Below are 14,210 nucleotides of genomic sequence, written 5' to 3' on the forward strand. Positions count from 1 at the left end.
AGGCCTTTTATGTCAGAACTGCCGAAAGAGATCAAAATCTCTGTGCTCTCCAGGGCAAACAAAGGTTGCCGCAGGGTTTAAAGGAACGGCAAGGGGAGGATTTTATTGGAGGAACAAAGACTTTTCAAGGGAAGATGGAGTGAGTAAGTCAGAGGAATGTCTTTGGCCTTTGGCTACTCACTATGCTAGAGACAGCTCCATCCAGCTGATTCCCATCTCGAAACCAAACGACTGATGCTGCTGGTTTGGCACCCATAGCCCGGCATGTCAGGTTAGTTGGTGTCCCGGCCCGTAGCAGAATTTCTGCTCCACCGTCTATAACAGGATCTTCAGGAGGTACTGCGAATATGAAGGAGACAATACTGTATCAAACAAAATATCATCAAGCAACTATTTCACAACAGTCATTCTAAAAATGTGCACATCTTGTTGTAGCAGGTTTTCCCAGACGGGATGTATGAGAAATCTTTACGTCAATAGTGAAATGTTCTCGAAACGTAATAGGGGCCTCAGATTCCCACCACTGGATGAAGGTGATGAGGCTCGCAGGACCCACTGTCTTTAGATACATTTTTATTTAATTTACTTTTGAGTGCCGTGCCTCGTGCTAAAGTGAGAACCTTGGCTCTGTTCAGCAGTCAATAGTCCACATGTATATCATGGTATGTTCCACGGAGAAACCATCACCAATTTCTGTTGGGGAAAGATTCCCAGTTACTGGAGGAAATAGAAACAAACCTGTTCAAGTTATACCCCTTTTCTGGAGAAGAGAGACACCACCATCCATGACCGTGTGGTTTAACAAAATGGAGGATATAGGACAATTGGAGGAACTGACTTATTTTGGGCTCAGGGGCGTTCTTAGGTCTATGTAGATATATGGACGCTTTAGAGGACAGTTTTTTACCAAGCTGACTTTCAGAGACCGTTGACATCTGACATGAGCTCAGGGGAAGGGACAGGAGGACGATCTGGGAGAAGTGTAGGCTTAGGGACGGGATCCCGGGCCGTACGTAAACATGATCTACACAACGTCTCGGAGCTGTGGCTCCATTAATTCGCCTTGACCACTTTCTCTTATTGCGTTTCCCTAAAGGAGACTGAATGCTTCCATAATCAGAGCATATTCCTAACAAGGGCCCTTGGGGAGGATGTGGAGTGATACAAATGTAAGCTAATTATCTGTTGATTTATAAATCAGAGGTGAACGAGGCAAGGCAGTTTGATTTTATCTTATGATTTCTGTAAAATGCACTTTAACACACGGTTTAACTAATCAGTTTTAAGGCTATATTTTTGTTCTATGTTTTGTGAACACTGTTTTCAAAGTCTTTTTTCGGACTTGCATGTCCGAGCTCATTCTGATAAATTTCTTAACAACCCGGAGGCTGTGTGACTTTATAAAATGGAAATCTCCTTATTTCTGAGGACCTGCGTGTCCATTTTTTAATGTTACTATTATTGCTGCTGGATTCCAATAAAACATTAATTTACCCCCAAAAAATGTTTAAATCCGCTTCTCAACTTAGCGCCTAGGTCATATTAATATCTCAGCGTATTCATGGCCTCTTTCCGACTGGATACTTATTTGTTGAATTTTTGAATCTCCATTCACAACTGGTGCAAGACTCAATGGACAACAAAGGTTGAATAAATACCCCCTAGATCAGGCATGTGCTGGACCCCTGTCTTCACAAAATAATTCCCATAAACCTTTGCCCACTAATTCTGGTGGTCGGCAAACATGCGTTGCTAATAGCTTGAAAACAGCCAGAGACCTGGGGCCGGAGTAGCAGAGTAATAAATGGTTATTTTGTCACTAAGGGAACAAAAGGAAAACCATTTATTAAACCCTTCTTCGTATAAATAAAATGTAAAAGGTTTAGAGGATTTATCTATTTGGAACCAACGAAGTCTTAATTTAGCTCTACCTTGAGTACAGAGTGATTGAAATTCAGTAGAAAATTTCCTGGTTAGTTTGTTACCCTGATCTGTGGGTTCCCTTACCCGGTCGGGTGCTATTGAAATACAGACCCCTATGATTCTCATTATTCTTCCACGAATGGAAGACGAATCAAATCAAGACTTGCGGGCAACTTGGCAAACTTCCCTCCCAGGTTAGAGTCAATGGGCCGACAAGGCCTCTTCAATTATACACTTAACAGCTGGGAATGATGTCAACTGGGATAGGTGCTCACAAACATAAAGGCAGAGAAGGGAAAATAAAAAGATTTTCACACAAGAGAAGGCCTATACAATGGCTTGATTGTTCTGCTCGCTGACAATGGCTCTCTATCCTTTGATTGTTACCAAGGAGGGCGAGCATGTTGCTTTCCCTCTGCTTGGGAGCCGGCCTGCCTCGCTGGTTTCTGATTGTACAATGACAAGCTGCAGCAAGTCTTTCTTCCTACCACCGTCAATCGCAGGAAAAATTCCAGCTTACTGCAGCTCTCGCCCGCTTAAAAAGGTTTGGCGGGTGGGCTGCACCCACTAAATAAACTCTGCACTGTTTGGGGTGTGAGAAGATTCAGAGGAGCCAAGATCAAGGGGGGAAGGGGGAGCGGGTAAAAGGAGCTCATTCAGGAACTGCGTTTAACCCTCTCCTCTAACTGTCGGGGGGGGGGGGGGGGGGGGGGGGGGAGGGCACAAAATGCAATATTGCTTCTTATATCTGGTCATTATATTATTAATTCCAAGATATTTATACACAGGTAAGCTTGAAGTTCTGTGTAGGTTAATGTGTATTATATTGGTTAAAGCATATTACAAGAACAATTACATTTAAAGGTAACTGGGTGCTGTTGGAGGTAATGTCACATTCTAATAGCTTACATAGTAACACAGAGTAACATAGAATGTGACGGCAGATAAGAACCATTAGGCCCATCTAGTCTGCACAATTTTCTAGATACCTTCATTAGTCCCTGGCCTTATCTTATTGCTAGGACAGCCTTATGCCTATCCCACGCCTATCCCATTGCTTAAACTCCTTCACCGTGCTAACCTCTACCACTTCAGCTGGAAGTCCACTACTCTCTCAGTAAAGTAATACGTCCTGATATTTTTAAACCTTTGCCCCGCTAATTTAAAGGCCCACTATAGGCACCCAGACCACTTCAGCTTAATGAAGTGGTCTGGGTGCCAGGTCCATCTAGGATTAACCCTACCTGCTGTAAACACAGCAGTTTCAGAGAAACTGCTATGTTTACCTATGGGTTAATCCAGCTTCTAGTGGCTGTCTCACTGACAGCTGCTAGAGGCGCTTCCGCGCTTCTCACTGTGATTTTCACAGTGAGAAGACGCCAGCGTCCATAGGAAAGCATTGAAAATGCTTTCCTATGGACTGACTGAATACACGCCCGGCTCTTGCCACGCATGCGCATTCAGCCGATGACGTCCGAAGGAGGAGAGTCGCCTTTGCCGAGGGAGCTATCATATCCCCCCTGTCTCGTCTTTCCTCCAAGCTATACATGTTAAGATCCTTTAACCTTTCCTGGTAAGTTTTATCCTGCAATCCATGAACCAGTTTAGTAGCCCTTCTCTGAACTCTCTCTAAAGTATCAATATCCGTCTGGAGATATGGTCTCCAGTACTGCGTACAATATTCCAAGTGAGGTCTCGCCAGTGTTCTGTACAATGGCATGAGCACTTCCCTCTTTTTACTGCTAATACCTCTCCCTATACAACCAAGCATTCTGCTAGCATTTCCTGCTGCTCTATTACATTGTCTGCCTACCTTTAAGTCATCAGAAATAATCACCCCTAAATCCCTTTCCTCAGATGTTGAGGTTAGGACTCTATCAAATATTCTGTACTCTGCCCTTGGGTTTTTACGTCCAAGATGCATGATCTTGCACTTATCCACATTGAATGTCAGTTGCCACAACTCTGACCATTTTTCTAGTTTACCTAAATCATTTGCCATTTGGCTTATCCCTCCTGGAACATCAACCCTGTTACATATCTTAGTATCATCAGCAAAAAGACATACCTTACCATCAAGACCTTCTGCAATATCACTAATAAAAAATATTAAAGAGAATGGGTCCAAGTACAGATCCCTGAGGTACCCCACTGGTGACAAGCCCATGCTTCGAATATACTCCATTGACTACAACCCTCTGTTGCCCAGGCCCGGACTGGCCATCGGGCACACCGGGCAAATGCCCGGTGGGCCGCGATGGCCGTGGGGCCGAGGCCGGCAGGGGAGATCACAGGATCTCCCCTGCCAGCCCCAGCAGGGCCAGCGCGTTACCCGAGCGCCGGCCCTGCTCTGAGCCTCCATGGGCCGGTGGGGAGATCAAAGATCTCCCTCACCGGCCCAGAGACACTGACAGGCGGCCGCCGGCTGTGGGGTGTGAGGGAGGCAGCAGAGAGGACCAGCGGAGCTCAATCCAGCAGCTCCGCCGGGTCCTCTCGCGAGGTCTGAGCGTTGCCGCGGTAACCGCGGCAACGCTCAGATCTCGCGAGAGTGAACTCTAGCCGGCAGGTTAGAGTTCACTCTCACCACTGGACCACCAGGGAAGGAAGCTGCAGAAAGGATCCGCCCCAGGCAGAACGGCTCCCCCCTCCCATGCTAAAGGTAAGAAGGGAGGGGGGGGATATAACTTTTTTTTTTTTAAATTATTAATAATATATTTAAATAAAAAAAATAAATAATTATTAATATATTTAAATTAAAATATTTAAATTAAAAAAAATCACACCAACAGCCCCCTCACAGACACACACAGCCCCCCCCAGACACACACAGCCCCCCCCCAGACACACACAGCCCCCCCCCAGACACACACAGCCCCCCCCCAGACACACACAGCCCCCCCCAGACACACACAGCACCCAAACACATACAGCACCCCCAGACACACACAGCCCCCCCCAGACACACACAGCACCCAAACACACACAGCACACCCAGACACACACAGCCCCCCCAGACACACACAGCCCCCCCAGACACACACAGCCCCCCCCAGACACACACAGCCCCCCCCAGACACACACAGCACCCAAACACACACAGCACCCCCAGACACACACAGCACCCAGACATACACAGCACCCCCAGACACACACAGCCCCCCCAGACACACACAGCCCCCCCAGACACACACAGCCCCCCCCAGACACACACAGCCCCCCCAGACACACACAGCCCCCCCAGACACACACAGCCCCCAAACACACACAGCACCCAAACACACACAGCACCCCCAAACACACACAGCACCCAAACACACACAGCACCCAAACACATACAGCACCCCCAGACACACACAGCCCCCCCAGACACATACAGCACCCCCAGACCCATACAGCACCCCCAGACACATACAGCACCCCCAGACACACACAGCACCCCCAGACACACACAGCCCCCCCAGACACACACAGCCCCCCCCAGACACACACAGCCCCCCCAGACACACACAGCCCCCAAACACACACAGCACCCAAACACACACAGCACCCCCAAACACACACAGCACCCAAACACACACAGCACCCAAACACATACAGCACCCCCAGACACACACAGCCCCCCAGACACATACAGCACCCCCAGACACATACAGCACCCCCAGACACATACAGCACCCCCAGACACACACAGCACCCCCAGACACACACAGCACCCAAACACTCACAGCGCACGCAGACACACAGCGCACGCAGACACACAGCGCACCCAGACACACAGCGCACCCAGACACACAGCGCACCCAGACACACAGCGCACCCAGACACACAGCGCACCCAGACACACAGCACCCTCAGACACTCAGCACACATCACCTTCAGACACACACATCACCTTCAGACACACACAGGACCCTCACTCACAGACAGGACCCTCACTCACAGACAGCACCCTCACTCACAGACAGCACCCTCACTCACAGACAGCACCCTCACTCACAGACAGCACCCTCAGACAGACAGCACCCTCAGACAGACAGCACCCTCACTCACAGACAGCACCCTCACTCACAGACAGCACCCTCAGACAGACAGCACCCTCAGACAGACCGCACCCTCGCTCACACACATACACATATATAAAATAACCCTCAGTGAGTTAACAGACAAAGAAAATTAGAAACCTAGAATGTGACGGCAGATAAAAACACCCTCACACACAGCACCCCTCTTAAATACACACACACTGCGCCCCTCACACATACAATACGTCCAAATATATATATATATATATATATATATATATATATACACACACACACACACTACAGCACCCCTCACACTGCACCACCACACACATTACGCTCCAGATACACGCTAGATCCCTTACCCTATATGCACTCTTAATCCTCTATATATACACACACACACTCTCCTATACACACTCTGGGTCCTTTACACACTAGATCTCCTACACACCCTCTCTACAACCCCTACACACACTACGTCACCTATACACACACACACACACACACACACACACTACAGCCTGTATGCACACACTCGCTACATCCCCTATAACACTATGCCCCCTATACACACACTATCTACAGCCCCTAGCCACACATATTACACCACAAACACAAATGAAATTGACCTATTTACACAATACCACACCACACTCTACACACACGCAATTTCACAAGCAGGCTCCAAACACATGCACCAAACACTTTCCTGGCCCAATTGTCCTCTGGTATCCCACTTGTGGAGACACCAGAGACAATTTAAAAGCAAACACAGCGCAAGCCTTTTTCTAATGCCAGAGCTCTTCAGCGCGGCTCTGCGCATTGAACCAACTTGCTCACTTTGAGAGGGGGTGTGCTTGTCATTAGTGATGACAAAACACACCCTCTCTGGCCCCGCCCCCTTCTTAGGGGGCCGCTCTGATTGAAAAATGCCCGGGCCTAATTTTTTTCCCAGTCCGGCCCTGCTGTTGCCTGTCACTCAGCCACTGCCTTACCCATTCAACAATATTGGAATCCAAACTTAAATAGTGCAGTTTATTGATAAGCCTTGCAGTTTATTGATAAGCCTTCTATTGACATAGAAGGCTTATCAATAAACTGCAATATTTAAGTTTGGATTCCAATATTGTTGAATGGGTTAGGCAGTGGCTGAGTGACAGGCAACAGAGGGTTGTAGTCAATGGAGTATATTCGAAGCATGGGCTTGTAACCAGTGGGGTACCTCAGGGATCTGTACTTGGACCCATTCTCTTTAATATTTTTATTAGTGATATTGCAGAAGGTCTTGATGGTAGGGTATGTCTTTTTGCTGAAGATATTAAGATATTTAACAATGTTACATAACAGTGTCAAAAACCTTACTGAAATCTAGGTAAGCAATGTCTACTGCACCACCCTGATCTATAATTTTAGTTACCCAATCAAAAAAATCAATAAGATTAGTTTGGCATGATCTCCCTGAAGCAAACCCATGTTGTCTCTGATCTTAAAATCCATGTGTTTTTAGATGTTCAACAATCCTATCCTTTAACATGGTTTCCATCACTTTCCCCACTACTGAAGTAAGGCTTACTGGCCTATAGTTGCCCGACTCCTCCCTATTACCTTTCTTGTGAATGGGCACAACATTCGCTACCTTCCAATCTTCTGGGACTACTCCAGTTAAGCTCGGAGAGTTACATATGATTCGATTCAGGTTTCATGTGGCTCCAGGGCATCATTAAGAAAAATAAGATGGCAAGTTTGACATAGGGGCATGTGGGGAAGATGGCAGTGCCCGTCACTCAGCATGTTTGTCTAGTCATCCGTCGGCTGCACAGGTAACATGAGCTGTCCCCAAACTAAAAGTGTCAAACCTTTTACCCTTAAACCTTTATGAAAGTGCACATCTAGAACACACATTAGAATATTTGTGTAAAAGTCTGGAAACTTTCTGTTTCTATTTGTATCACTGTTTATAGACACAATCAATAGAGCACATACAGCACAAAGTGGCAAGTTTAAAACCGAGCCATTATAGTGAGTCGGCTTAATTATAGAGTCTGTCAGTCACTACACAGCACACTATATAACACACTAACCAGTCAATCCAGCACTATATAACATACTAACCCCTCAACCAGCACTATATAACATACTAACTAGTCAATCCAGCACTATATAACACACTAACCTCTCAATCCAGCACTATATAACACACTAACCAGTCAATCCAGCACTATATAACATACTAACCCCTCAATCCAGCACTATATAACACACTAACCTCTCAATCCAGCACTATATAACACACTAACCAGTCAATCCAGCACTATATAACATACTAACCCCTCAATCCAGCACTATATAACACACTAACCAGTCAATCCAGCACTATATAACATACTAACCCCTCAATCTAGCACTATATAACATACTAACCCCTCAATCCAGCACTATATAACATACTAACCCCTCAATCCAGCACTATATAACACACTAACCAGTCAATCCAGCACTATATAACATACTAACCCCTCAATCTAGCACTATATAACATACTAACCCCTCAATCTAGCACTATACAACACACTAACCCCTCAATCCAGCACTATATAACATACTAACACCTCAATCCAGCACTATATAACACACTAACCAGTCAATCCAGCACTATATAAACACACTAACCAGTTAATCCAGCACTATATAACACACTAACATAATAATAATAGAAATACTCTTACTTAAGACTGTTACTTTGGCTCGGTCAGATCGCAGAGCGACTTCTGTTGCCTGGCACTCGAAGTTAGCGTCATCTATGATGCTGGCGTTGGTAATCTCGAGGTTGTAGTGCCCAGAATCTGCATTTCCGATGATCTGGTAGCGCGGCCAAACTAAGGAACAATCATAAAGAAATTTTTAAATTACATATCATATACCTGTAAACATATTTTGTATTATATTCCTAAGCATTCCCCACCCGTAAACACCCATGATTATAATACCCCAATCATCTCCCTGTAAACATACATTACAGTCATACCCCTATACTCTCCATGTAAACATACATTACAGTCATACCCCTATACTCTCCCTGTAAACATACATTACAGTCATACCCGTATACTCTCCCAGTAAACACACATTACAGTCATACCCCTATACTCTCCCAGTAAACATACATAACAGTCATATCCCTATACTCTCCATGTAAACATCCATTACAGTCATAACCCTATACTCTCCATGTAAACATACATTACAGTCATACACCTATACTCTCCATGTAAACATACATTACAGTCATACCCATATACTCTCCATGTAAACATCCATTACAATCATACACCTATACTCTCCATGTAAACACACATTAAGTCATACACCTATACTCTCCATGTAAACATACATTAAGTCATACACCTATACTCTCCATGTGTGGTGGAATCTCTGTAAAAATAAATTTAATAGGCAGAGATTACCACGTGGAATGTGTACGTGCATATACTGGTGTATCGGTCGGTTGGTTGCACGTGGCAAAGATACAATCAGTAGTGTACGGAGCATGTGCGAGAATACCGGATGCAGTATTCCCCTCCTCCATTGTGCTGGGCAAGCCATGTGGTCAAACAGGAAGTTAGTTCTTGTTCAATTGATTGGGTACGAGTATGTGTGGGTGGAGCTTATTATGGGAGGAGTTACATGCCTATATAAGGAGCCTACACTATTGTCCGGGGCTCAGATCTTGTTGTATTTTGGTGACACTAGTCCCTCTGAGTCCCGTTCGGTGAATCGAATAAAGAATCTCTTCCTTCCTGAAGAAACCTGTGTCCATCTCTCTGTCCTTGGCTTCCGTCAGTTTCTCCGGTATCACATGTAAACATACATTACAATCATACCCCTATACTCTCCATGTAAACATACATTACAATCATACACCTATACTCTCCATGTAAACACACATTAAGTCATACACCTATACTCTCCATGTAAACATACATTACAATCATACACCTATACTCTCCCTGTAAACACACATTACAATCATACACCTATACTCTCCATGTAAACATACATTACAATCATACACCTATACTCTCCCTGTAAACATACATTACAATCATACACCTATACTCTCTATGTAAACACACATTACAATCATACCCCTATACTCTCCATGTAAACATACATTACAATCATACACCTATACTCTCCATGTAAACACACATTAAGTCATACACCTATACTCTCCATGTAAACATACATTACAATCATACACCTATAATCTCCCTGTAAACACACATTACAATCATACCCCTATACTCTCCCTGTAAACACACATTACAATCATACCCCTATACTCTCCCTGTAAACACACATTACAATCATACCCCTATACTCTCCATGTAAACATACATTACAATCATACCCCTATACTCTCCCTGTAAACATACATTACAATCATACACCTATACTCTCCCTGTAAACATACATTACAATCATACACCTATAATCTCCCTGTAAACATACATTACAATCATACACCTATACTCTCCATGTAAACATACAGTCAGAAAGGTAGATGGCATATTTTAAACAAAACATTGTATAGCTCCTCCTTTCAGACCATATTTGTTATAAGTCAATAAATTATTAAATTGTTATAACTACTTTCTGTTAAGAACGCTGGTATCCCGAATACCCGTTGTTCTAGACACTCCCGAATCGGCTAGGGACTTTGTAATTATAGCCCTGTTCGCCTGGAGCGCCGAGTCGACTGTTTTACCGAAATTCCTAGCGAGCAGAGAGGAGAAAACAATCACAGCAATCACATACCCAAAAGAGGCCCTGGAGAATTTAGCGGTCGAGTGTCAAGCTTAGAGTACCAGACACTCGACAACCAAGTCCTGCTGTCCGTTTTCTGGGGACAAGATGGCCGCCGCTGTCTCTAGCACGTGGCGAGCCAGTATCCGAATGGCAGCCATATAGCAGGGCGCTTGTGAAACTCTGTTCCCCATCGAAATAAATAAGCCAGGAGGGAACAGGGGTTCGGTACTAAGGTCCCCCCGAATGCAATCCAAAAATGACCACCCCAAATATGTAGTTTCGTCACACTTACATTGTACTACCTGTACCCAGTTTCTTGGCTGTGTATTCTCTTTAAAGTATATTAAAGATTTAGAAATTGATATCACAATTCAGTTCAATCCTGGCACAGCCAGGGCACAAATTGCATTGAAGAAGAAACATTTTTGCAGTTTCTCTTCCACTCTCTATGCAAAATGCCAGGTGCATGATAACAACGATTGACAGGGAGCTAAGATGGAGGCGCTCAGCTCCAGGACAGAACTAAATACAGCAGTGTGTATTCCTAGATTTTATTCTAGAGATCCACACCCATATTTACTCAATATATGGGATAAGAAAGCATTATGTTAAAGATCCTTGGACGTGGGGACCTAGGCACCCAGTAATCATTAAATGATCCTTGTTACTTGCAATGCTGGGATCCCACTTTAGGTGATGCTGTTGCACTAAAATATAAAAAAAACAACCAGAAACGAGCACTGCAACAATAAGCCAGGGAAACAATAGTGAAATAAATATACACATTGTCACAGCCAATATTAAGCACACCTGCATGTATCCTAGCACAGGTGTTTCCAGAACAAATGTTTTATCACTATTGCGCAGGTATAGGAGCTTTAAGGAATTTGATAGTGATGAGGAAGGTTCTTCTTCATATGACAGTATGAGATACATTGGACATTCCAGTTTATATCAGTCAGTGTAATGAGCGGTGACCTTGTAGAATGGGGTTCCTGGCTCTGACCTATAGTTAGTTTACCAGGAATTAAAATCATAGCGAGACGAAATGCTACCGTGACTTTGTCATGCTTAACCTGTTCAGTACCAATGGCTCTCTGCATAAGAAATCGTTAGAAATGGAAGTAAACAGGGTTCAAAGTCAAACATTCCCCATCTCGTAAAGACTCAAGGAGAGCCATCAACTAATCAAGGTGGCTCCAAGCCACGATGAATTGCTAAAGATGGACATGACATTTTTGTTGTAGGTAACATCTTTTAAAATAAAATGTCAAAAAATTAAAATCTAGTGTGGAAGGTAGAAGAGGTGCTTAAATTCAGGAAAAGGAATTAGGGCAACTATAGCCTTATACCTATCTTTGATTTTACAAATTGAGTTGAGGTGGAGATTTTTCGGCATTTTAACCCTTGTCAAGTGATCACAAGTTGTTAATGTTAGTGACAATCAAGTTAAAGGTATGTAAATCCATTTTTCCAGGTATGTATCACTCTGAGGAACATTAATTAATGAAATAATCAAAAAACAAAAAACCCTAATCATTCCCACACTGATAAGGAACATATCTTCGTCACAAAAGAGGAAGTCCCTGCCTGATTGTATATTGCTTAAATAGTTAGGCCCACAGAATTAAAAGCCTAGATTTCCACAAAATTTAAAAAAAAACTGGTTATTTTTCTTGTACAGATGTGATGGTAGTAAAATGTAATTCAGAATGATTACAATAAAAGAAGGGAAGGCAAAGCGTTCCACCTCTCACACCTCGGTTTTGGGAATTCTTCTCTGACGTATATTCTGGACTTGTAAGGAGGGTGTGAGAATGTAGCCATCAAGCAGTTTGTATCTTCTCCTCCACAGCCAAGTGGAATGTCAACAAAAGTGTTTGAGCAACAGGATGATAACAAGTGGAGGTTAGAGTGTGAGCGCCCAAGTTTAATTAGTTATTTCCATGCTCGTGTTATGACTTTGGACTCATGGAATGCTGGAGATATTTTCCATCCACCCCTGGACGTTTGATTCTACTCAAAAAGAGGCCAAGATTCTCCTGATGGAGAGAAAGCCGACACGACCAAATCCCTCCAACATTATCTGCTCTATGAAGTGAGAGAGCTTCACACTTGTGGATTTATCGAAGTCGAGGAGTAAGAGAGGGTTTGGAAAAATTGTGTCAATCTTGGGATTTTTTTTTTCAGTCCGTGGGACTTTCTTACGGTCTTATCAATACTGGAGACAAGAAACCCTCGATCCTCCCAGCCGTAGTACTCCGCACTTAGAATGGTTAATGGAATAAAGGACGTAAATATTGGCTAACAAATTGTATTGATTGATTGATTGGTCACAATTCTGTACTTTGTAACATCTATTAATCAACAGGAGATCTGGTTGAAACCCAAGAATATGCTCTAAAGAGATTTGAGCACTCTTGGAAGGCAAAAGTGCTATATTTCAATAGATTATTCTTACTCTGATTTCTGCACCCTTGTTACTATGTAATAAGATTTATGGGTTTATGCACTAAACTGGCAAGTGCAGAATGGGCCGGGGAACTGCAAATTTGCTATAATATAGCCATGCAGAGTTTGAGAATTTTTAAATTGGACTATTTTTGTCTAAAATAGGCAACTCTCTTGTCAGCTTTCCACAATTGTTGGTTCAATGAATAACCTTAGGATTTATTTGTTAAACTGGTAGCATTTGTGAATTTTAAATAAAACACTCAGTCACAAAGGTTTTCTATATTCTGCCATTAACAAAGCCTGCTGCAAATCTTTATATTTTTTTTAATTTCCTCCACAATATTCCAAGTGGTTTTCTGAACAGATAATATAAAGGCCAATCTATTATTCTGAGCAAAGCGTGTAAGACAATTAATTGATAGTCCAATTATATATATCCAGGCACTAATTAATTACACAGTCATACAAAGTTTGGACTGGGGCTAAGAATTATCTGTGTTTGGGGTGATACATAAAATAGCATCATCAATTCACTACGTAGCAGGTTCTACAGCTAGCACTGGCGAAACTAACGTGGTAGCAGCTGCGACCAGGTCGCCAATCCAGGGGGCCCGGCCGTTCTGCGGACCCCTACGATTGGGTGCCTGCCGCCATGTGTTGTGGCCCAGAACCGCCAGCGCCGCACATTAAGGGGCCCATCGGGTAGCCCATGCTGTTAGGGTCACCCGATGGCAATGAATATCCAGGGTGCCCGGCCAGCGCTGGGGCACTTTAACAGCGTGACTGGGACGCCTGTGATGATGTCAGCCGCTAACAGGAAATGACAGCCCCAGTCACTCCTCCCAGCAATCACATAGAGCCCGAGGAGCTCTGACTCCCATCAGACTGAACCACCACTGGACCCCAGGGAAGTCAAAACATTTTGTATATGTGTATTTATGTGTGTGTGTGTGTTTGTGTACGTGTGTCTGTATGAATATTTGTCTGTATGCATGTGTG

At 43.9% G+C, this 14,210-nt stretch overlaps 1 protein-coding gene across 1 annotated transcript in view; it reads right to left on the bottom strand.

The window, feature by feature from the left end:
- Window positions 1-14,210, bottom strand: part of KIRREL1 (kirre like nephrin family adhesion molecule 1) — a 188,594-nt gene that overhangs the window by 27,182 nt on the left and 147,202 nt on the right. The window contains exons 3-4 of the mRNA XM_063439460.1: window positions 8,675-8,824; window positions 182-339 (exon numbers count right to left, since the gene is read on the bottom strand). Of these exons, the coding sequence (XP_063295530.1) occupies window positions 182-339; window positions 8,675-8,824 (308 nt within the window). The remainder of the gene's footprint in view (window positions 1-181; window positions 340-8,674; window positions 8,825-14,210) is intronic.

The sequence above is a fragment of the Pelobates fuscus genome, chromosome 13 (assembly GCF_036172605.1).
Source record: "Pelobates fuscus isolate aPelFus1 chromosome 13, aPelFus1.pri, whole genome shotgun sequence".
In the NCBI taxonomy this organism is placed as follows: Eukaryota; Metazoa; Chordata; class Amphibia; order Anura; family Pelobatidae; genus Pelobates; species Pelobates fuscus.